The 24,591-nt window shown below is 43.1% G+C and overlaps 1 protein-coding gene across 2 annotated transcripts; it reads right to left on the bottom strand.

Moving 5' to 3' along the window:
* Positions 1-944: 944 nt before the first annotated feature.
* LOC308468847 (transmembrane protein 182-like) lies at positions 945-22,784 on the bottom strand. 2 transcript variants are annotated; one of them, XR_013981891.1, is made up of 6 exons: positions 22,501-22,784; positions 21,024-21,138; positions 17,626-17,724; positions 15,813-15,950; positions 5,536-6,960; positions 945-4,842 (listed from the first exon to the last, which is right to left on the bottom strand). XR_013981891.1 is itself a non-coding variant. In XM_080991329.1 (5 exons), the coding sequence occupies exons 1-5, from the start codon at positions 22,651-22,653 to the stop codon at positions 6,731-6,733; spliced, it is 735 nt and encodes a 244-aa protein (XP_080847455.1). In that variant the 5' UTR covers positions 22,654-22,784; the 3' UTR covers positions 945-6,730. The 2 variants fall into 2 exon arrangements, 1 of the variants encoding a protein (XP_080847455.1); XM_080991329.1 differs by having other exon boundaries at positions 945-6,960.
* Positions 22,785-24,591: the final 1,807 nt, after the last annotated feature.

The following is a 24,591-nucleotide window of genomic DNA, read 5'->3' as shown; positions in this document are numbered from 1 at the left end:
GACCGACTCTGGGGTTGCGGCGCTCATCTCGCTTTACAGGCCAAGTGAGCCGGTGTACTGGTTCCGGGTCATGTGGCCAGCATGACTAAGCCGCTTCTGGCGAACCAGAGCAGCGCACAGAAACGCCGTTTACCTTCCCGCCGGAGCAGTACCTATTTATCTACTTGCACTTTGACGTGCTTTCGAACTGCTAGGTTGGCAGGAGCAGGGACTGAGCAATGGGAGCTCACCCTGTCGCGGGGACTCGAACTGCCGACCTTCTGATCGGCAAGTCCTAGGCTCTGTGGTTTAACCCACAGCGCCCCCCACGTCCCTATAGCGCCACCCGTGTCCCTATTGTTAGCCTTACTCTCAATTAATTTGTATAATTCTCTTCTAAAGCCATCCAAGCTGGTAGCCACCACTGACTCTAAAGTAAGGTTGCCATATTTTGAAGAGCAAAAAAGAAGATGCATTTGCCAACTTCTACTATGGATCAGTATGGCGACTCTACCCATGAAAAAGAGGGCATGTCCTGGTAAAAGAGGAAGTATGGCAACCCTATGAAAGGCTCGGTTTTCATGTTGATGTCAAGCAAACCTCACCAGCTATGGGAACATCCAACAAAATTCCTGCTGTTTACCTCAGTGGCTGGGGTGGGATATAAGGGTTCCGGTGGTCCCTAGGGTACCCTGGACCAAGTTGTCCTGGACTTTGTAAGTTAATACAAGGAGCTTCAACCTGGCTCAGTGTTCCTACCTGAAACCCTAGAGAGCTGTTGCAAGCCAGTGTAGACAGTACTGAGCTAGGTGCGTCAAATACCTGGTATGGCAGCTTCTCATATTGAACTGAGCAGGGGCAGTCGTCATTTTAAACTCTGCAGTAAAAACCAGATTGCATACAGTGTTAAGATTAGCAGGCTTTGACAGAACTGAAGGTTCTGTGCAACAGAATACAAAGGTAACTTAATACACAAACAGTACATTTAATTGTATGGTGACTGCCAAGCCTTCTGAAGTTAGTGGGTCCACTAAAGTTTGGGATTCAATGTCTTCATCAAGGTTTGCAAAGAATCAAAGAATTATTTTGCCCAAAATATAAATGCAAACAAAATACATGTTCTAAAACCAACATAGTTCCCCTGTTTCATCTTCTCAGCATAACGCTACGTTAAAATATTTAAAAGACATGTTAACAGTCACCCTTTTATGTCAGTTGAAGTATTTTTTTCCTTTTAAAAACATATATATTTAATTAGCATTTACAAATAGAGCTAATAGTATACATGATGTCAGCCAGATTTGATTGCATTCAACAAGAAATAAGGTCAATTGGGACTTAACGCTGAATATTTATAACTGTGGTTAATATAAATATTGAAGAGACAGCCAGCATTTCACCAGGCTCACTTAAGTGCAAACTGCATCCCACTGAGGACAATTGCACACACACACATGAATGCACTCATGCTTCATCGTTGCTTAAATTTAGGGACAAAGATTATAAACCTTGATTTGCAACAATTTAGCCACTAGGGGGCGTCTCTCAGAGGGCAGCTTTACCAAGGGCTCCCAAAATCTGGAGATCCGTGTCACTCAATATTTCTCCGCTGTTTTGAGGTTTAAGATTTGAACAGTTTAAGCCTCTGTGCATACAGGCATGCACATAAATTTATTATGTATCACATGTTATTTTATCACAGTGATGGTGAGTGGTGTGCTTCTATTAGTCCACTGTAGTAACAGGTTCTCCAGACCAGGTAAGCATCTGAAGATGCTGGTGACTATTCAAGCTTGCAGAGGGATCTTGATAAATGTGCTGTTCCCTATTTGTTTCAGTGGAATGATCCATCCCACATGCACCCAGCAATACACACATGGACTAAGTGGTTCGATTTACATGATTTCGGATGCTGTTCTGGGTATGGGATTTCCATGGGGGACACTGGGTTGGGGACAGCCAGTATTCAGCCCTCACCAACACTGTCCATGCAGAAATCGCTGGAATGTCTGGGAAAATCAAGTTCAACAACTTTTGTGCCCAGATTTTCATGTTTTGAAATATGGCAACCCTAAGGTCTTGCATAATTTAATAAATATTTCTCTCCTTCAGTTGTTTAAAAGCTAATCTTTAGCTCCTATAGATGTGGAAGTGAGGGTAAACTCTCACATCTGGGCAAAGCCCAGTGAAATTCTTAGAGCAGTAGATGGGGATTCTATTAGCTCTCTGGGGTACCTCTGGAATATTAGTGAATGGGAAAAGGCTTTAGGGCCTTGCACAGCTTCTTCTGCAATGTGTCTCCAGTAGGGATGGTTGGTGGTGGATTTTATTCAGTTGTCACTTAAAGGAGAAGCTGCTTAAACTGCACTTTCCCAAAAAATGAGCAAACTGAAGCACAGCCATACTCTGACACCTGCCCTTATCTGAAATTTGCAGGGCAGATCTGCAGCCAAGTAATATGTACAGAAATGCATATACTGAGGGTAAAGCATGCATTAAAATGTATATATTAATACAGCATACAAAAATGCATTATCCTCAGGGATAACCCACTTGCAAAAATGGGTATATTGCACAAAATTACATAGAGACATGTGCATATTACGAAAAATCAGCATTAAAATTATGCTTAATTTTCAGGAGTGATTTTTAATATGGGGGGGGGATACAAACTGGTATACAAATGTGGAGAACTTACCTTGAGATTGAAAAATGATAGAAATTATAATTGGCAGGTCCAGACATCACTAGGTCTACATTACAAATGCATACCAGTTTCAAGCCTATTTACATTTCATGGCTCTCAAATGAGCAAATCATTCTGTAGAAGAAGCTAGGATGCCTTGGGATCAATGAGATGTGATAGAAAAATGTGTTGTTCCCATTGGGTTCCAGGAAATGTAGCTGGTGAGGAGGCTGCACAGGGAGCCAATCAGGGGAGGCTTCAACAAAGAAAGAAAGAAAGAAAGAAAGAAAGAAAGAAAGAACCAGAAACCCTTGGCCATGTCATATGGATACCTATGGCAAGTGGCAACCCCCTTCCTAAAATTTTGGAGAGTTCCCCTCCCTCTCCTTACACCCACCCAAAGCTGGCTAGAGGTAGTAGAAGCTGTGGACCGAAACAAGAGGGAGGGGGACACCAGGTTGGCAAATGTTGAGGTATTAGGGCATGTTGAATTTTTCAACTTTCATATTCCCCAAATGAGGGGTGCTAAAAAGTTGTAACATGACTTGGGAATCCAAAGCATATTTTGGGTAAATTAATATGATTTCATTTTGCTTGGTATATAACTACATAACAATACTGACGTGTGTGTGTGTTTTTTGCATTTCTAATAATTTTAAACTTGCCTTATTAAAAAAATATTGTGGGGGGAAATGTGTGGAAAACTGCATGAAAATAATTAAAAATGATTGCTAAGTACTTGCAGTTATATTACTTGTCCATCAGTGCTGCTGCTACTACCATCCCAACCATTGGGAATTGACCTACAATGACTTCTAAACAGAGAACAAGACTGGGGACATTGGTGCATATGAGCAACCTAATTGGAACTGGCAGAGAGTTGTTGCCCTCTGAACTCCCAACTCTGCAAGGCGTCGTGACGTAGGGGCTACTGCTAAGAGAACAAAGTGATGAGGATGTCAGAAACTACCCAGCAGCCAGTCTTGCAAAAGACATTCACCCTAAAGTGGGAACAAGCAAACAGTTCTTTTGCCACTCCCAGTGTATATTCACGAGTCACAGTCTTAAAGAGGATTCAAGAGACCTGGGAGCAAACATATCTCTTGGTAGAGAAATGCTAGATGTCAAAGAGGCTTTCACTTCAAAACTCGACAAGCTTTTTGACATCCTCAATTGCAAGTGTAATTTTTTTCCTCTGCTCTGCATTTTGCTGCCCCGCTTGCAAAAAAATCAAGTACACCTTCCACTTCTAATAAAAAGAGTACAAAACATCAGAAATACACAATGTTGCTATGCAGAACATTGGATATGGAGTTGGCCTGCGTGCTACAGCTGCCATCACCACTGCTGCCTTTATGGATGCTGGCTTGATCACTGGAGAAGACCAGAGACTTGCCATTGATCACAATAAAGTCAAGAGGGCCCAATAAAAGGTTATGAAATCCCTGGATCAATAATTTGACGGTCTTTTTCAGAAAGGTGATATTGACTGCATCTTCTTTGACGGCTGTGAAGATACAACTAAAGTTATGCTGAAAGCAGTTCCACATCATCACAGGAAAGCATTATTCAGTGTGCAGTGAGCCTGACGGAAGATACCTCTACCACTTCACTCCAGACAAAAGCTCAAAGAGGGGGAAACAAGCTAATAATCTTGTAGATTTCCTAAAGAAGAAGGCTGGGAGGGTGGTACCATGAATCGGGTAGAGGTCAAGCTTGGTTGTAAGCTGATGTCAGGGTAGGTTTCAGGAGACATGGTGTCAGTGAAGTTAATTCTCTTTATTCAAAGAAACAAAACAGCTCAGGAGGTCAGGCCTAGTGAGCCCTTCCCAGTAGATCTTGCCCCAATGAGGCTGTTGCAAGGGCTGAAGGCCCCCACTGTCCCACAGATCTCCAAGTCTCTTCCTCTGCCAGGTCCTTCCCAAGCAATCTGAGACTCCAGTGTTTTGTCTCCCTTTGCCCAGCCTCTTCATACCTCTTCTGGTTCTGGAAGACATGGGGTGGGGGGGAGACAACCTGGCTTCCTCACAAGCCTAACTCATCGCTGCCTCTGGTTCTGGACTGCTCTCTACCAGACACTTCCTGCTCACCTCTTCAGCTTCCAACACCTCCTCCTCCCAGTCTTCTCCCTCTTCACCTTCTGACCACTCATTGTCATCCCACCACCAATCCCCTGGCTCTGAGCCTTCTTTCCTTGGGGGTTCCTTTGGGGGTTCCCCAGTTGGTGCCTCCCACCACTTCTCTCGATCCAGCCTGTCCATAACAGTTGATCTGGTTGGTTTATGCCCTCCACATCAACGAGTTCCCCCTGCAACACTTGATCACAGCACTGGATGGAAAGATCCTGTCTAACAGCAAGTGGACAGTTGACATTGGCAAGATGCTAGACACTGCTACATTACGTGAAATTACCATATTTTTCTGTGCATAAGACTAGGTTTTTTCCCTTAAAAATAATGTCAAAAATTAGGGGGGGGGTTATACACAGGGCCATCTCCCTCCATTTTCTTAAATCTGAGTCCGCAAAAATAGGGAGTGTCTTATGCATGGGGGTGTCTTACAGACGGAAAAACACAGTAGTCCTTCAGTCACCAAACTCTCAATTGGAGAGCCTCTTACTTCACTGAGTGACAATATTGTAACTAATCTCTCTACTGATCAAGTGTATGGGTATTGGATCACACAGGCCATAATGATAGGAATACATGACATGGATCTGGACCTTCTTGATATTAATCCAGAGAGCCATTCAAAATGGTTAACAACAGCAAACAGGCTTTGCCAACGATTCAGTGCTCAGCATGGTATGCATTCAGCAAAATAATAATCCAGATACCCTTGAACTCAGATGACAGTGAGAAGAGGAGAACTGGTATCCAAAAGATTGTTGACTTGAGGGGCACTGAGAGAACCTTTTGTATGTCTGAGGAAGACTCCTTCCATGAACCCCAGTGCTTTGTCCCTGTTTGAGCTGATCAATTAGTCTGATGGGGTATATGAACCTCCTTTGACATGTCATCTTACTACAGTGGAAGTGAATAAGTTTATTGCTGAGCCCATGAAAGTTCGGCAACAGTCCTGTTATGCTCAGTCTATAGAGAGGTGTGTGCAGCAAGTCACAGAGGCAGCAGGGCTACATCAGAGGCCAAGAAGTGGCTGATGGCCAAGGACGAAGCCAAGCAAGACTTGATGAAACTTGCTGTTTAAATTTCTTATGAACTGATGTCATTGCTTTCTAATATTGCTGTATGAGTACAAGGTAATGTTGTATGCTTAGTTGGATATGCTTTGTGCAGAGAAACTAACTTTTTTATAGCATTGCCTACATTTTCAGAAATTAAAATTAAAATTATTTGGTTTTCCAAGAACAGTTTTTTTAATCAAACCTGGATTTACCAAGCTAAATGTTGTCCAGTCACAAAAATAATGGCATGTTTGAATTCCTCACACCCAAAATAACATATATATAAGACCCCCTTGCTGAAGAAATTTTCAAAAATTAAGTTTCAACCCCCCTCCTCCCCAAAAAATGACATGCCCTACGAGGTAGCAAATGACATATTTCCCACTAAGGCAGAGGTGGAGAACCTATTTCTGTCCAAGGACCACAATGGACAACCTTCTAGGAACCACATGCCAGTGGCGGGTGGAGCCAGTTGCAAAAGTGGGCAAAGCAACAAATATAAACTTTACTTTTGTCCAGTAGGCTAGTTTCTAAACACACACACACACACACACACCCCTTTATCCTCCGTAACACAAGCAAGAGGCATTATCAGAATTCATAAACACTTTCCAGCCAGGCACAAAAGCACACAAGAAAGGTGCTAATAAGAGCTAGTGAAGGAGCTGTGGCTGTGAAGGGTGTCCCGAGGTCCAGACATTTGGTCGCCGGGCCTGAGGTTCCCTACCTCTGTGCTAAAGTGATCCACCGCCATTGTTTTAGAGTGCTTTGCCATCAAACACTTAAATGACACAAATATTTCTACAAACGCTTTCCCCAATGCCAAGATAGCATCAGATCATTCCCCTCCTGCACATCTCCCACAGAGGCCCAGCCCTTTCTTATTCCAGCTCCTTCGGGATACTGTAACCGACAAGGTAGAAAAGGATTCCAGAAATAAACACTAAGGGGACTCCCGCAGCTGCAAACATGAATGACCACCCGTAATAAACGTTCACAGGGGTATCGTCGAGGCATCTTTCGCTTCTTTCTAGAAGTATGTACTTCGGGAGATCGGCAGCAAATTCCTTCCACATTGCAAACATGAATATGAGCAGGGCAAATAAAGCACCTGGGAGAGAAGAAGAAGAGAGAGGCTTGGTTGGGTTGGGTTGGTTTGATTGTTTATTTGTATTTCTATGGCACTTCCTACTTGAATGAATCCCAAAGTAGCTTACAAACAGGGCCCCTGAAGACAGGTGTTTTGTGAGGGCAGGGTTGCGGTTGTATTCTGCAACATGTCATTGGTGCAGTAATCATGCATTAGTGGTGGACCTATGCTAGACCATCCACACACCATTCTGCACTATTAGTTTGTTCTACAATGCTTCCCTGATGTTACCACATTATTGGTGTCTGGAAGGGCAATATTGCTCTATAGCGCAACAAAATCAAGACAAAGAAACAAAGCAAACCCCTGGAACATCTGTGGTATGGAAAGTTACAGGATTTCAGCAGCAAGGAGGGAGGATCTGTTGCAATGTTTTGTCACATGTTTTATGCATGCTATGCAAAGCTATTGATATAATTCTAGGACGTGTGACCAAATTGCATAAAAGATTACCTTGTTTCTATTCTCTTGAGCTGCAAAAGTCATGAATTCCTAGATTTGCATGAGGTGCCATTATCACTCTCTGCATGTTGCTGAACTTGTTTCTTAGCCATTGGTTTCAGATTTCCAAAATACACTTCACAGTGATTATGTTACATACCCTCTTGCAATGTTTGGGGAAAGACTGTTTATTTATTGGACTTCTCCAGATCAGGACACAGGGAGGGTAATATTTTTATACAATCCAAACAAGAGCAAAAGTTTATAAAAACTTTAAATGTATATATTGTTTTGTGCTGTCTCTTCCTCATAAGGTGGAAAGTTCAGGGTGGCCTAAAAGGGCAGGTTTGCCACATAGGAGATGGGTACCAAGGAACCGAAGGTACATAGGGATGGGAGATACATTCAGTTCAGTTTGCATTTTAATACAAAACTCTTTAACTCTTTAATTCACATTTCATGAAAAAAATATGCTAACCAAAATGCTTTTATCCTTCAAAATTTGCAGTTCTCTGCAGTGCAGTTCTCTAACCAAATAATGTGTGCCAAAAGGTGTCTATTAGGAGAAAATGCATTATCTGAGAGGGAAATAATATGCAAAAATGCATATCATCTAAGGGGGAATTGCTTGCAAAAATGTATATATTAAGGAAATTTGCATACAAAAATTCACATACCAGGGGATATTCGTATTAAAATGCTGGTATGTGAGAGGTCTGTATGTGTGATGCATATGTGGTGAGTGTGTGCATGAACACATGCAAGGAAATGGCCCTTGTCCACTTTGGCTGTGCCCACAACTAGCATAATGTGGCCCTCAAAGGGTTTGCCAATTATTGATGGGGCTCTTAAGCCAAAATAAAAGATTAGATGCCCCTGCTCTAATTGCTTATTTCTATGGGGCAGGACTGGTGGGAGATGTTTGCATTGGCAGAAGTAAGGTATAGTGGGAGTGAGCAGAATATGAAGGAAGGGAAGCAGCCCCCCCCCCTTCTCTCTCTCTCTCTCACACACACACTTTTTTGAAGGCACCTTCTGGTTTTGAGGCCAGATAACAGCTCCTGGAATCCTGTGTTGGGACCGATCTAGTCTTTAGTTTTACTCATAGCACAATTGTATGCATTTGTTCAGCTTTGCTTCATGGCATTGGCTGGCTGCATATATTGACAGAACTGATCCCTTCCTTTCTTTAAACGCTCTCTGCCTCCACCCATTAGGGCCTGCGATTAATTGAGAGTTTCCATTTCAATGTTGATTTAGGTCAATAGTATCTTCTGGGGAGGGACTAATTGCAAGGGCGTTGAACCGTGCTATGACACCTTTCGCCTTTAAGTTCTTGCAACAATTGTCTAGGGGCTGACTGCAAGTCTTCCTAACTCCTCCTTCTCAGTCAAAGGATGGTAGCAACTTAATTTCAAGTAAATTGTTCACTAAACTCTGTGCCATCCTTTCTCGCTTCATAGCATCGTGAAACCTTGTTGGCTAATTGTAGAGACAAGTGGGTGAACTTCAGACTCTCTTCAGAACTTCCGAAGCCTGTCTATAATTTGCTAATTACAGGGAAAGTGAACTTTCAAACCCCCCCCCCTTTTTTCTCACCTCCTTGCCTAGCAAAAACATCCAAAAAAACTAAGGAAAAATAATGAGATGCTGATATCTTTATTGGCAATTCATAAGTGCAAATGCATATGATATATGAGCAGCTTATAGCAGCCACAATATGGAACTATTAACTTTGAGAGAACAATTTGTAATATAAAGTGTTGGCTATCTCTCTCTCCCCCGCCCCCACTTTCTCTCTATTATTTTCTTTCTTTAAAAGGTTTGGTGGAACTCCGTCAAGGACTGGGAAGAATCCCTGTGAGCAAGGCCACTTGTTACACTCATCAGATAAAACTAGATCAAGTCAAAGGCCTATCTGGTCCAGCATCTTGTTCTACAGCAGCCAATCAGATGACTATGGGAAGTCCACCAGCAGAATATGACTGCAATGGCCACTCTCCTCAGGTTGCTGTTATTGATTTCCATTAATTAATGGTTCCCATTAACTGGTTTTTAGAGGCATGTGGCCTCTAACAGTGGCATTAGAACATAGGCATCATCATGACCTAATAGCCTTAACCACCATGAATTTATCCAATCTCCATTTTGCACCCACCCTAGGGAGTGTCTCCAGGATCTTGATTATTTTGGCTGCCCTTTTCTGCACCCTTGCTAGCTCCAGTATATCTTTTCTGAATGGAGAATGTTCAGAGTATTCCAAGTGTTTCTGCACCATAGATTTGCGTAAAGGAATTCTGATACTGGCAGTTTCATTTTTGATCCTTTCATATGATAGGAGGTCTTTCAGGTGCATGTAGAGCGTCCAGGTGGAAAAGAGGGCAGGACTCATGCTCCATCCATAATATTGTGTAGAAGCGGGGATTTAAGCAGGTGAGGGGGATCTTTTTCACTCTGAGGGCTGTGTTGCCTTCTGAACAATCTTCCAAGGGCCACATGCCAGTTCTGGGCAGGACTAGATATGAAGGTTGATGGAGCAATTGTTATAAGTTTTGTCTGTGTACAGTAGGCTAGTTTCGACACACACTCACACACCCCTCTCTAGTCTCCAAGAGAGAGGAAATACTGTGGTTAAAGTATGCATTCCACCCAGAGCAAAACATTCTCTGTGTGAAGCAGGGTCAATGAGGGGTGTGGCCCAGGAAGAGTTGTGGGGGCCAACTGGGGAGATTTGAAGGACCACATTTGAGTTTTCCCACCCCTGTGATATGACATACATATTCATGGACTAAATTCCAGCTCTAATCCAATAAATCTGTTAGTCTTTAAAGTATACTTGGTTGGTTTTTGCTGCTGCAAGGCTACCCCACTGGAAACTGTTATATGAATTTGCAAAGAAAGCCTCTCTCAAGTTAACTGTCACATGTCAAACATGGTTAAGAACACCTCATGGCAAAGCAGTTCTCACAGAAAATGTGTTTCATTATCTGATAAAGCAGTTGGCAACACAGCCAGTAGCTTGGTAGGGATAAAGGTCTCCAAGAGAAGATAGCAATAAATATCAAAAAGCTTCCAGGTCCATCTGCTGAATAATCTTCTCAGCCTACAAGTGTAGATGAGCTGGTTCATTTTGAAAGGGTGCCTCCGGAAAAAAACACCTAGAAAGATTTTGTTAAGGTAGCTGGCAGGTTACCAGGCAGATGCTCTAAAACACGGTCAATAATTGCCTGACATTCTTAGAAAGAAAGAATGCAATGAGATGATCAAATCTTTCCCCACTGAAGCCCTGTTTGTAATTGAAAAAGGTCTCTGCTGGCACAGCATGCAGTCCTACCAACTTCTGTCACTTTGAACCTGAGATCCTGCTAGGTTTCAAGACACATTCCCCTTCTTCTGGCTTTGAAATCCCTAAACCTTGCCCATGTTTTAGTCACTGGGGGACATTTAGGGATAGGGAAGAAATTTGATTCAGTTTGCATTTATTTGTGAACCTACCTAATGCAAAAGTAACATGCAATAAAGTGCATTATATTAAGGGGAAGTGCTTTAGAAAAATGTGTATATTAGGCAAGATTGCTTTCATAGAGTACATTAAGTGAAAACTGCACTAAAATGCTGGTGGGTTGTTTTTTTAAGCACACAAAATGATGTGAAGATGTGGGGAACTGTATTTAAGATTGGGAAAAAATGAGAAACAGAGAGAAACTAACATTGGTGGATTTCCCCATCCCTAGAGGTGTAACACAGTGTCATTTCCTGATCACCATATGCAGACATACACTTCAGCTCTGATCCTAAACCTCTGCTGGCTTGCAGGATATCCTCAGGAGAAGAATAGGCTAAAGAGTAAACCCTACCCAAATCTGGAGTGAAGTCCCTGAAATGGTTGGATGGTGCCTTGTACACCTCCTTCCAGCAACTTCTGCAGCCCAGCTGGTGACAAATGTGTTACTCTGCTTTCCTTTGGTCAACATCCGCGAGGCTGAGAGGGGAATCTTGTGGTCTGGGAAGCCCAGGACCTTTATAAACACTGACCAGGCTTGCACCCCTGGGAGGTTACTTATGTGCTGCTAATGCAGCTATTAGACTTCGCCTCCAGAGGTGTACTTCATTGACTCTTAGGGCAGATGGATGCCTCCAACTTTCAGGTGTGTTTACAATTGCGGTGTTAAATGCATAAAAATAGAGACCACTTGCAAGAAACTTCCAATAGCCTTCCAGAGTCTATTGTCACACATGGTCACGACATAATAAAGAAGCTGTTGGGTGGTGATTCAGCTACCACAGTGAACTACAATAAAATAGGCCAAAAGGTGAAAGGAGAAGGCACAGGAGACATGAAAAGCCTCAATAGCACTTAACAAGTTCATTCTAACATTACATTGCAGGGATGGTGAGTGGAGCAACTAGGGGCAACAACACTTAGTTTACTTTTTTTAAAAAAACACACACCTAAAAACACCCTTCATCAGTGGTCCCCAAGCATTTGTGGCCCAGGGACACACTTGAAAATTTTAGGAACTGTCACAGGCACATCATAATAGTGGCAGTGCTCAGAACTCCTATCTGTAATAAGCAACCTATACCTACCTCAAAACAAAACACAGACCAAAACCTCAGGCAACACCCCCCCCAAATCAGAATTAGGGGGTAGGGGGCCATGACAAGTCCCAAGGGGGTTGTCTGAGTGCTTACAGGTAGTATGTTGGTGACCTCAGTCCTGAAATACTGTCATGACAGGGTCTTCTATGTAAAAAAGAAAGATGGCTAGTGTGTATTTGAAAGTTCTTCTGATAGTGCTGGTGGATTTTGTTCCCACCACCACCATGAATTTTCCTGTCCTTATTCCCCCCAAAAAATGCAAATAGGGTGGCAAGTGGAGGATGATGTATTTTCAAGCAATCGATCAATCAATCAATCAATCAATCAGATTATTATTTAGAAGCAGAGAAAGTCTCTACTTTAGGGTGTAGGCAGAATCCTGATTTCCTATCTCAGAACTTAATCCCAAGGCAAATTCCCCCTCCCTATAAATTACAATCACGTTCACTTTTCTCGAAGGAAAGATCTCCGGGACACGTAAGTTAATTAAGGATGATCTGCCATCCATATCAGATGACAATGACAGTTTCCCCCTTCTGTTGTCATTCCAAATCCTAAGGCTGTGAAAGAAATACTGTTGATGTTATTGAATTTTATAAGATAGCAATGGATTCTTATTTTATTCTTAGAGTGGATGGTGTATAAAATGATTTTGCAGTTCATTGATTGTGTATCCTTGTCAGAGCTTTTGCTGCTGCTTATTTTATTAGTTATTATTATTTATTAAATTTGTATACCGCCCTATACCCGCAGGTCTCAGGGTGGTTACAGCATAAAGTCACAATACACAAACACAAAATAAAAGTAAAAACAAAAACAACCCAATAACCCCCCACTCAGTCTATTTTATAGTTTATTTTATAACTTTTGTTGTAATTCGTTTTTGTTTTCCTGGTTTTATGATGTTTTATGTCTTTAAATTTGTAAGTCACCTTGAGACTCCTTATTTGTCAAGCAATTCATACATTGAATTATTATTGGGTGTGGATCCTGCTACAAATCCACTCAGAGTTGAGCCACTGAAATTAACGTCCCCTAGATTAGCCACATTCATTAATTTGAATCGATCCGCTCTGAGTATGACTAACAGAGGAATAATAATAATAATAATAATAATAATAATAATAATAATTTATTATTTATACCCCGCCCATCTGGCTGGGCCTCCCCAGCCACTCTGGGCGGCTTCCATAGAAACCAAAAATACACTAAAATATCACACGTTAAAAACTTCCCTGAACAGGGCTGCCTTAAGATGTCTTCTGAATGCCAGGTAGTTGTTTATCGCTTTGACATCTCGTGGGAGGGCGTTCCACAGGGCGGGTGCCACTACCGAGAAGGCCCTCTGCCTGGTTCCCTGTCGCTTTGCTTCTCGCAATGAGGGAACCGCCAGAAGGCTCTCGGCGCTGGACCTCAGCGTCCGGGCAGAACGATGGGGGTGGAGATACTCCTTCAGGTATACAGGACCGAGGCCGTTTAGGGCTTTAAAGGTCAGCACCAACACTTTGAATTGTGCTCGGAAATGTACTGGGAGCCAATGTAGGTCTTTCAAGACCGGTGTTATATGGTCTCGGCGGCCGCCCCCAGTCACCAGTCTAGCTGCCACATTCTGGATTAGTTGTAGTTTCCGAGTCACCTTCAAAGGTAGCCCCACGTAGAGCGCATTGCAGTAGTCCAAGCGGAAGATAACCAGAGCATGCACCACTCTGGCGAGACAGTCCGCAGGCAGATAGGGTCTCAGCCTACGTACCAGATGGAGCTGGTAAACAGCTGCCCTGGACACAGATTTGACCTGTGCCTCCATGGACAGCTGTGAGTCCAAAATGACTCCCAGGCTGCGCACCTGGTCCTTCAGGGGCACAGTTACCCCATTCAGGACCAGGGAATCCTCCATACCTGCCCGCCTCCTGTCCCCCAAAAACAGTACTTCTGTCTTGTCAGGATTCAACCTCAATCTGTTAGCCGCCATCCATCCTCCAACCGCCTCCAGACACTCACACAGGACCTTCACCACCTTCACTGGTTCTGATTTAAAAGAGAGGTAGAGCTGGGTATCATCTGCATACTGATGAACACCCAGCCCAAACCTCCTGATGATCTCTCCCAGCGGCTGCATGTAAATGTTGAAAAGCATGGGGGAGAGGACAGAACCCTGAGGCACCCCACAAGTGAGGGCCCAGGGGTCTGAACACTCATCCCCCACCACCACTTTCTGGACACGGCCCAGGAGGAAGGAGTGGAACCATTGTATGACAGTGTATAACAACAGAAGTAGCAGCCAGTGTAAATAAACATTACAGAACTCTATTCAGAGATTCAGATGATGGTCCAGATTATCTCGTACGAAGACCTTTGACTAAATATTACTGGAACAATCATAAGAACCAGTTTAGATTAAAGTATTTACTAGATGTATTAATTGTACTTTGTACAATTGTATTTTGTTTAGTCCTACATTTGTTTTATTGGACTGGAAGTTTTGTTTAGCGGCCCTGGGAATTTTATTGAAGGAGCAGGGTATAAATCACATATGCATTATGTGGAGAATCAAATATAGGTGTATAAAATTCAAGAGTCTCCAGATGAAATGGATTGGCCAGAGGTTTGGAACAGACAAAATAAAGTACTTTTCACACAGTGTATAATTAACTTATTGCAACATTCTAACACTAAATATAGTGGTGTCTACTACCTTAGATGCCTTAAAAAGGAATGAGGAATCAGCACTGTGGAACCTGAGGCCCTCCCAATGTTGTTGAACTACAATTCCCATCATTCCTGACCATTAACAATGCAGGCTGGGAGAGGGGCTCTAGTTGCATCTGTCATTGGACTCCAACCCCTATCAAGCCCAGCCTGCATAGTCAATGGTCAAAAATGATGGAAAATGTAGTCCAATGATGTATGAAGGCCACATCTATTAACAGCAATGAACAGTGATAGATGAATGTCATCTCAATTATTCAGAAGTAGGAGTTACCAAATCTGTAAGTTTCAGTTTCTCTCAATTCTGCCTTGTCTTTCTATCTGTGTGTTTGTCTCTCACACAGCTCATTTCCTTTGTTCCCCTTAATGGCCCATTACCCAGGCAATCACCTCATCAGGAATCTAGCATGGCTTATATTTTAACACTTGTTGGATCCAGGGGTTAGAAGGGCCTCAGCATACAGCCTATTCTCCACCCACCTCAAAACTCATAGCAACATCATAATGACCTTCATTCTCTGAGTGCTGATGACCCTTATACAGCGAAGGTACACTTATACACACCCACAAACAAGAGGGAGGAATTAGCGGACTCAGTGAGTTTTGTGGGCTTGCTGGGATTCAAATCTGGGTCTCAGGATCCAAATCCTGGATAGCTCAGTTGGTTAGAACATGCTGATAATGCTGAGGATGCCGGTTCGATCCCCCTTTGGGACAGCTACATTGCAGGGGATTAGACTAGATGATCCTCAGGGTCCCTTCCAACTCTACAGGTCTATGATTCTATGAAATCCAACACTCCAACTACTATGCCAGAAAGAAGGAAAGAGAAACTAACCAGTGGTCAGTACATGCACACTTTATGAAATACTGTGTAATTTATTATGAGAAGACCCATGTGATTTTTTTGCACACATTCAAATTCATTCTCAATCTCTCTCTTTCTCTCTTATGCGCATGCGTGCGCGCGCACACACACACACACACACAGGCTACACAAAGTGGGAATTAGCCTCAGCATCCCAGGCACCCATATATCCAATTATCATGAATTGGCAGCTTACCAGCCGTGATGAAGAATCCGCCTCCTACTTTATAGAACCGTGCACTGACAAAAGGCACACCACACACCAAGAGAAATCCTCCTACGAGGCTGGTGGTGACAGCCAGCACAATGAACGCTGTCCAGAAGCCCCTGTACACTGCGCAATCGGAAAGAAGAAAGTATAGGGGAACGCTGAGTAAACTCACATAATCGGATCTCCTTTCAGGAGAGGCTTGTAGCAAACCAATTTGTTCCAAGTTTCTCCAGCAAACAATTTGGGGAAAGTCGGGAGGGGGGGGGGGAGAAAATGAAACAAATCCCAGGATTATCACCAGTAATTCAGAATCAGGTTCTTGTCAGTTTTATGGAGCTGCTGCAATGGACTCAGCTGATCTCTGCACCCTAACTCGCAAGCATAACCAGGGTGCATCATGTGGTAGGTATCATGTTATACACAGAACACCAGTGTTGAATAGCCATGTCCCTTCTATGTTTACAAACATGATAAATGGATGATCATATTTCATGGGGGAGGGGTTGGAGGAGGTGATTACAATTGCAACCATGGTATGCAGAGAAAGGGCCACAGCCAGAGTCCATGGCACCCTACAGGTGATGTTGGACTACAATTCCCATCATCCTTAATAACTTGCTATGTTGGCTGGGGATAATGGGAACTGTAGTCCAACAACATCTGGAAGGCACTGCGTTGGCTACCTCTGCTGTAGCTCAGTAGTAAAAGCATCTACTTTGATTGCAGAAAGTCCCTGGATCAGTCCCCACCATCTCCAGGTAAGGCTGGAAATGTCCCAACACTGGACAGATGCTACCAGTCAGTGTAGGCAATATTGAGATATGAGCCAATAATCTGGTGTTCTATTGTTCATTAGGATTACAGTGCAAAGGCAAAGGGTTAAGCCCTCTTCCCAGCAGAACAATGGATCAGCAATTCAGGGTTTCACACAGGAATCTTTCTCAGCCATTCCTTTGAGATAAGGGGGCTTTGAACCTTTTGCATGCAAAACATGTGCTTTACCCCTGTGCTACTATAGCCCTTCCCTGTTTACTTAGAAGTCAAATTGGGTGTATACATGCAATGGAAAAAGAAGAGGAGGAGGAGGAGGAGGAGGAGGAATTTGAACTTGATATCCCGCCTTTCACTCCCCTTAAGGAGTCTCAAAGCGGCTAACATTCTCCTTTCCATTCCTCCCCCACAACAAACACTCTGTGAGGTGAGTGGGGTTGAGAGACTTCAAAGAAGTGTGACTAGCCCAAGGTCACCCAGCAGCTGCATGTGAAGGAGCGGAGACGCGAACCCGGTTCACCTGATTACGAGTCCACCGTTCTTAACCACTGCACCCGAGGTGGTAGGATCACAGTAGACATAGTCTATGGGGTCAAAATTTTAATGGCTGGCCCAGCGAGTGAGTTTGCCAAGAAAAATTGCTGTCCACCCACTCTATGGTGATAGAGGCAGAGACAATAAATAAAAAGATGCCTCCCCATTCCCTCTGATTGATGCATGTAATCTGGTCGGACTAGCAGGTAAACCTTACTTCAACACAATGAGACAACATACTTTTCAGTACCTGAGGGCTGTAGATCAGCTCAGGGGGAATGATAGGAGGGATGCTGCCATCCCAGACATCTGCTGCCTGCATCATCCATCTCATTTGGCCTGGGCACAGGGGTTTTCCCACCATTACCCCCCAGCCCTAAAACACAGTTGTAGAGGTGTTGCTGCTTGCTACATTTTTACTGCTCAACATACACCTACAACAACAGCTGACCTAATACATGTGTTATTTGGTTACCTCTTAACATATGCATACCTGCAGTTGCATCGTAGGAGGGGTGAGGATGAGGTCCAAGTGCAATAGGCATAGGAAACAGGTAGCCATGCATGCAATGTTTTGGATGTGCTTGACTCGCTGGAAGAAAAAAATAGAAAACAGGACAGTTGTCTGCTGCCTCTGTGGTTTAACAGTCACGGTAATCAGGTCTACAAGGGTTCTAATCATGCATCTGTAATGCAAGAACATCTAAAATATGCAAGCTGGCTGTTATCAGAGCAACTGTTTAAGAATTGGTGCCCAAGTTTACTTATTTCCTACCAGCTCTGACCTTTCCCCTTGTGAGTCTTTTTGTTTGTTTTTTAGATTGTAAGCCTGCAGGCAGGAGCTGTCTTGCTTTTAATTAGGGCTGCCGTACATCCGGGATTTCCCAGACATTACCAGGATTTCAAAGATGGAAGTGACGTCCAGGGGGGATTTCCAGAAGGTGGCAGTTTGTCCTAGATCTTCAACAAGTAAACCAAAAATTGCATTTTTGGGGGCCAGACACTGTAGAACTTATTCTTTTCTACTGTCCATTGTACAACCAGCTAGGCAAACACGTAGTCTAACATCACGGCACAATGGAAATATCAGATTCTATCTGTCTGACATGAACACAAAAGTTACTCCAAGGGTGGTTGAGTTTTTGTCAATAGTATCTCTTAGAGTGGTGAAGGGCACTATTTAGTGGGAAGAAATCCCAATGAAAATCCTCGTTACTATATATATTTTTACATGACTGTTTCTTTAGTAAATCATTATTCTCTCTGTTTACAATGTCAAGGCTGTTTGTGTCATTGCCGCCAACATGGCACCATCCACACGCAAGTAGAGGGTAGCAACAAGCTTGGGAAAATCTCTGTTTTTACAAAAGTACAAAAAATCTTTAGGGGAGGCACAGCGTGGGAGATTCCCAAGCAACCTAATGAGGACTGAGCATGTTCAGTGCCCCTAGAATACTGACTGATGGGAGGAGATAGAAAATCAGGTGGAAGTGGGAATGGAATGGAGGGTCCTCAACCCCAAGCAGATGCATTCCACACTACACCTTTGGGTCACATCCGCACCAAGCATTTAAAGCACATTCAATGCACATTTAAAGCATATAGCTTCCCTCATAGAATCTTAGGAAATATAGTTTTCCCCCTCACAGAGCTACAACTACCAGCACCCTTAACAAACTACAGTGCTCAGGATTCTTTGGGAGAAGCTGTGGGTTAAACCACAGAGCCTAGGACTTGCCGATCAGAAGGTTGGCGGTTCGAATCCCTGTGACGGGGTGAGCTCCCCTTGCTCGGTCCCTGCTCCTGCCAACCAAGCAGTTCAAAAGCACGTCAAAGTGCAAGTAGATAAATAGATACCACTCCGGCGGGAAGGTAAACGGCATTTCCGTGCGCTGCTCTGGTTCGCCAGAAGTGGCTTAGTCATGCTGGCCACATTACCCGGAAGCTGTACTCCGGCTCCCTCAGCCAATAAAGCGAGATGAGCGCCGCAACCCCAGAGTCGGCCACGACTGGACTTAATGGTCAGGGGTCCTTTATATACTTTAAATGCGTGTTAAATGTGCTTTCAATGTATTGCGTTGGTGTGACCTTTGTTGCATTTCCTACTTTGTTCTAAGCTTGATGTGGTAGAAGCTATCATAATCTATGATCTCCCCACCACCACTTTCAGGTAGCAGTTCACCTATTGATTGAATTCATCCTGCATTGCCTGGGAATTGACCTAGGAATAGTTACCATTTTTGAGTGCTGCAGTGCCTAAGGATGGCATACTTCCGAGGAAGTAGAGGGGCCATTACTGCAGAGGTGTCCCATCAATATTAATGTCACCAAGGCTTATCATGATGAACGGTAATAGGATGAATGTTCAACAAATTAATTAATGATTATCCACTTTACTTAAAAATGCTTCCCACAAAATGGGGGGCACTTTATAATAAATGGACACTCGTTCGTGCTAAGTGACTAATGAAATTTCAACTGCATTAATTATTGCATCTGCAAAAAGCGGCAAAATGAATTTGCTGCGTTCGGTCTCATTAATGCAGACACAAAAAGTAATAAAAGATCTCCTGGTTATCAAGAATATCTTGCGCTATGGGAATGGGCTTCAAGTGATGTTTAATTTGATCATTTGACTTAAGGTAATATCATGTTATACAACGTATTATAATAATTAGGCTTGGATGGCCTCCATTATTACATTAACGTGGCAATCCAGAATTATCTATACTTTATCGATGAATGCTAGAAGTACAATATAAGGAAGGCTATTAGAAGACTCAGTTGGCAGTTCTGTGCACACATACTTGGCATTGTGGGGCCAAGTGAGGTCTGCTTCCAAGTAAATATGCTTGGGATCAGAAGTCAGAATAAAATGCTGGTGAGTTTCTAGAATCAGGAATGTGGAAGCGCATACACAAAATTCCTGGATAACTATCATGCTTATTTATTAAACATATTTATCTACTCCCAAACCATAAACTATCAGGTCAGGGATTCATAATAAAATAAAAAACACACAGTTAAAAGCAATTCAAATAAAAGCAATTGACTAATTAAAACACCTGCAATGGCCTGCTGTAATTAAAAGGACTTCAAGAGGCACCTGAAAGACAGATGTGAGGGTGACTGCCTAATAATCCCTGCTGGAAGACTGGTCCACAGCATGTGACCATTGACACTCAATGTCCAACTTGCAGCTGAGGCCAGTCAGGCTTCTGTTACATGGGGGACAACAGCTTTCTTGCTGATTAAACCTGGATATAAGGGCTCAAGGGCTCAAAGTATGCTTTGTCCAAGTTATTCAGGGCTTTGTATATCAACACAAGAGCCTTGAACCTGGCTGGTTGCATATGGACAACCAGTGCAGGTGTCTTAGCAGATGCTGTCAGTCACCTGCCCCCATCAGCAGACCAATTATTGCATTCTACACCAGCTGGAGCTTCCAGACCAGGCACAAGGGCAGCCCCACATAGAGTGCAGTTCAATAATGCAGTCTCAAGGTTACTATGCTTAAACCAAAGCTGCAGGCTGGATGGCAAACCAATCCAACAAATACGACTGCTGCTTTCAGTCTGCAAATGACACATAATTGATTACAGATCTCCCACCATTTGTACTAAGCTTCCTTTGCAGTGAAATGAAGGGAGTAGAATAATGTAATCACAATGTACGTTACATAATTTTGCCACAGTGGACTGTGAGTTGAATAATGTCATTTTTGGTGGAAGGTGAACTGCAGTGGAATAGAAACAGTGACACATGTGATTAATAGAGGGCAGGACGAAAATCAATGCCTTCTTCTGGGTGGCTACAACCTCAACAGAAGCACTCTTGTTAGGTAGCTACTAAATACTGCAACACTGTGCTGCCGATTCCACTTGTACTCACTAAACCAGAAGTTCCATATGGTCTCCTTGTAATCTTCACCAAAGAACCAGCACCGCCAAAAGAAACCTTCATGGTGAAACGTAAGAATTCCTTTTGTCCAATTTCCCGTCCCAACCTATTTTTAAAAAATGAAATGAAAATCCTGGAGTTCTATGGAAATTATTGCATTCCATTTAGCACAGAAGCATTTATTCATTTACAGTTACATTTGTACCCCACTTTTCTTGTAAGATATTGTATGGGGTACTGCCCACTTCATTTTATCATCACAACAACTCTTGTTAGATAGGTTATATTTTTAAACAAGGTATTAATAGGCAGATAGTGTTAAAATTGAGCTTGAATCCCTAATATACCAATCACTGCTTATATATACAAAGACAGAGCATACTAGCTAGCCAATGTGTTGTTGTTTATTAACTTAAATGCAAGTTTTGGACATCATTCTCCAAAACCCAAATGACTACTTTATGTACACCCAAGGACTGGAAACATTCACAGTGTGTTTTGCAGGTGTGTGGGTGCTGTTTTCTCATTTTTTTAAGCAGCAGTCCATTTCCCTAAGGCTTGTCACAAAGTCAAACTGTTTCTGAAGGTCCTTCAGTTTCAAAAGTGGATTGTCATGCAGAAGGAGAGGTGGGGGAAACCATAGGAAAACATAAGCCTTAAAAGTCTGGTTGGTGGGCACAGAACAAGCAGCCTGGTTCTTTGGATCCCAGCCAATGTTTTAAAAGAATCTGGGTGTGGGGTTAATAATATCTCATTCCAGCAGTTGGAATAAATACACTGGGTAAAAGCATGTTTTGAACTGGACCTCTCCCCTGCTTCCTCCTCCACTTGGAAGAGTGAGTAACATGCCAAAGAAACTGGAGACACAATGGATGGAGTTGAGAGAATCCCCAAGGACATTTCCTACATTCACACAGTCAAGGTTTGCTATTTGGCATTTTACAGAATTTTACAAGCCTGGCTGGTTTTTGCCCTCTAATATTATGCATATTTACTTTGAAAGTAAGGCCCAGTATGTACAATCAGATTACTCCCAGGTAAGGGTGAATAGGACCTTAGGCTTAGCCAGTTACCAGAACTGGAGTATAATATTTGCTACAATATGTCCTTGTTTTTTAGCAGGGGTGACACCAGGTTAAATAAACATTAGCCGAGTCATTATATGAGTTTTACTGCACTAATTCATCCATTAGATCTGCATGTAAGGGGGGGGCACACACATAATTCTAAGGAAAACATTGTATTTTCTTTGCAGATGACAGTCACTGGTGATAGTCTGGTTGTTTAAGAATTAATTTAATCTGACTATGTCAGGTGAAAAGAGAGCATGCACGAGAGTTTCTTATTTGAGATCAAAACTCTCAATCTCTTTCATTTTCCTCTCCTTTCCAAGAGCATTCTCTTTTCCCCTGATAACGGTTCATTAAAGCTACAGAAGGTTCTTCACAAACTATTTCTCCAGGTTTACCTCCTCAGTGTGATAGGTGCCGTTCTCAGGTATGAATCCTCCACACGTCTCCGTCGCCAGGAGCCAATAATCTGTCCCAAAGGCTACAAGAAAGAGAAGGACCCCAAGGACTGCGATGATCCCTGCTAAAAAGGCAGCTATTTTGATCTTCATGACAGAAAGACAAAGCAGGAGGGGGTGGGCAGCTCAAAACTCAGCAAAGGAAGAAGAGAATGTTCTTGTTTTGGGGAGAGGGAGAGGAAGGGAGGCAGAGAGAGAGAGAGAGAGAGAGAGAGAGAGAGAGAGGAGCAGGGAGTAGAGAATGAAGAGTAGGGGTTCTATTTTAAGACACAGATCAGCATCATTTCATGACTGGTGTTCATTTCACAGGGCACTAAGGAGAGAGCTATGAAAAGCTGATGACTTGGGCCTACCAAGCAGCTAAGGCATTAAAGCACACCCATGTATGTATACTCTGAACTTTCAATCTGCATCAAGGTAACTGACATTCTGTCCGAAAAAGAGCTGCATGCTGTCACCTGCACATATTGCAACCAAATTCTCTCATGAAAATAGAGAAGTGGAACCTGCAACAAAATGTTGGGAGTCCAAGATGTTGCTGTGTGGAATTCTCCTATTCAGGATTCCAGGCAGGCAGATGCTCTAGCACTGAGCTATGGCTCTTCCACAAACCAAATTACTCAGAAATAAAATTAAGTCTGGGGCTCCTGTGGGCAAAAAAATGCATCGGCTCAAAATCTCCTGCTCCAAGGAAAAGCAAATCTCATTTCACAGTCTCCCTACACCTGACATCTCAACCCAATCTACCTCAAACAAATCACATGGTGCCCAAGATTCATAAATCTATTTGATCCCCTAAAGCAAAAGATCCCATAAAGGCCTCTCCTTGCCACTCCCCACTGGCAGTGGCATTAAATAACTAACAGTTTGCTAATAGTAGAGTTGACCCTGACTGAAGAAGAAAGGTGTTTTGGTCGCCTGCCCCCCCCCCCCCCCGGTTTTATGGTGCTGGTGTGGGATCCTTGTAGCACAGCTTCTCTTTCTACACACTTGTGCCTTTGCACAAGTAAAAGGTGAAGAAGACTTTAGTGCCATTGCATTAAGTGTTCCCAAGTGAACACCTATTTATTTTCTGCTTTTAAAAGTCAACCAACTAGAAGGGCCACTTTACACAGAATCATACAGTCGTACCTCAGAAGTTGAACCGAATCCATTCTGGAAGTCCATTCGACTTCCGAAACATTCGACTTCCAAAGCTTGGCTTCTGATTGGCCGCAGGAAGCTCCTTTGGGCCAATCAGAAGCCATGGAAGCCCTGTCGGATGTTTGGCTTCCAAAAGAACGTTCGAAAACCGGAAAACTTCCTTCCAGTTTTCGATCGTTCGAAAGCCAGAACATTTGACTTCCAAGGCGTTTGGGAGCCGAGGTATGACTGTATGTCAGGGAAATTGTGCTCCACAGGGAGGTGGAGCCAACCCCAGCCCACTAAAGCATGTGCCTTACAAGTATTTGCAAGCATGTATATGCTGCATTCAATCTTCAGATTTTTAGGTGTACCCTTTAAAAAAAAAAGCCAAAAGGTACACAGCTAAAAGATGTTATTGCTATTCTAGTGAAAGAAGAAGAAGAGAGAGGATTTCGGAGCTGTGTGAGCGAAATGTGTGTGGATCAAATGGCAACAATTTATTTCCACACAGGCATGCAGTACTCAATGACACAGTGAATTTAAACACTTTTCATAAGCCTGAAACTCCACAGCGAATTAATTTGCCATGCATTGAGATCCCAACTTTTAAAGCATTTTCCACTTAACTGTGGGATTTTGAAATGCTGCATATCAAAAGAGATCATTCTGAGATGGAATCGGTGTTGCTTTCGGTGTGAGGGACCCAGAGTTGCAGGGCAAAACTCAGGGCCAGCACAAGACATTTTGCTTTGGGGTGGGTGGGTCACGTGCCAGTGGTGGGTGGGGTCGCAGGTAAAGAGGAGTGGCCAGTAGCAAAAGTGGGTGGGTCAGTGACTATGACTCTTACCTCTGTGCAATAGCCTACTTTCCAGCCATGCAGAAGTCAGAGGTTTTACAGCACACAAA

Source organism: Podarcis pityusensis (assembly GCF_964106645.2).
Source record: "Podarcis pityusensis genome assembly, chromosome: Z".
In the NCBI taxonomy this organism is placed as follows: Eukaryota; Metazoa; Chordata; class Lepidosauria; order Squamata; family Lacertidae; genus Podarcis; species Podarcis pityusensis.
The sequence above is the reverse complement of the archived record's forward strand: the minus strand, read 5'-3'. Positions and strand labels throughout refer to the sequence as shown.

Bases quoted from the DNA above. Each gene is read 5' to 3' on its own strand.
- LOC308468847 (XM_080991329.1), bottom strand. From the start codon at position 22,653: ATGAAGATCAAAATAGCTGCCTTTTTAGCAGGGATCATCGCAGTCCTT. The intron at 17,725-21,023 runs GTGAGTACAAGT...TTTTTCTTCCAG, and splicing joins CATATGGAACTTCTGGTTTA to CGAGTCAAGCACATCCAAAA. The intron at 6,961-15,812 runs GTAAGCTGCCAA...CTTCTCTCCCAG, and splicing joins CGGATTCTTCATCACGGCTG to GTGCTTTATTTGCCCTGCTC.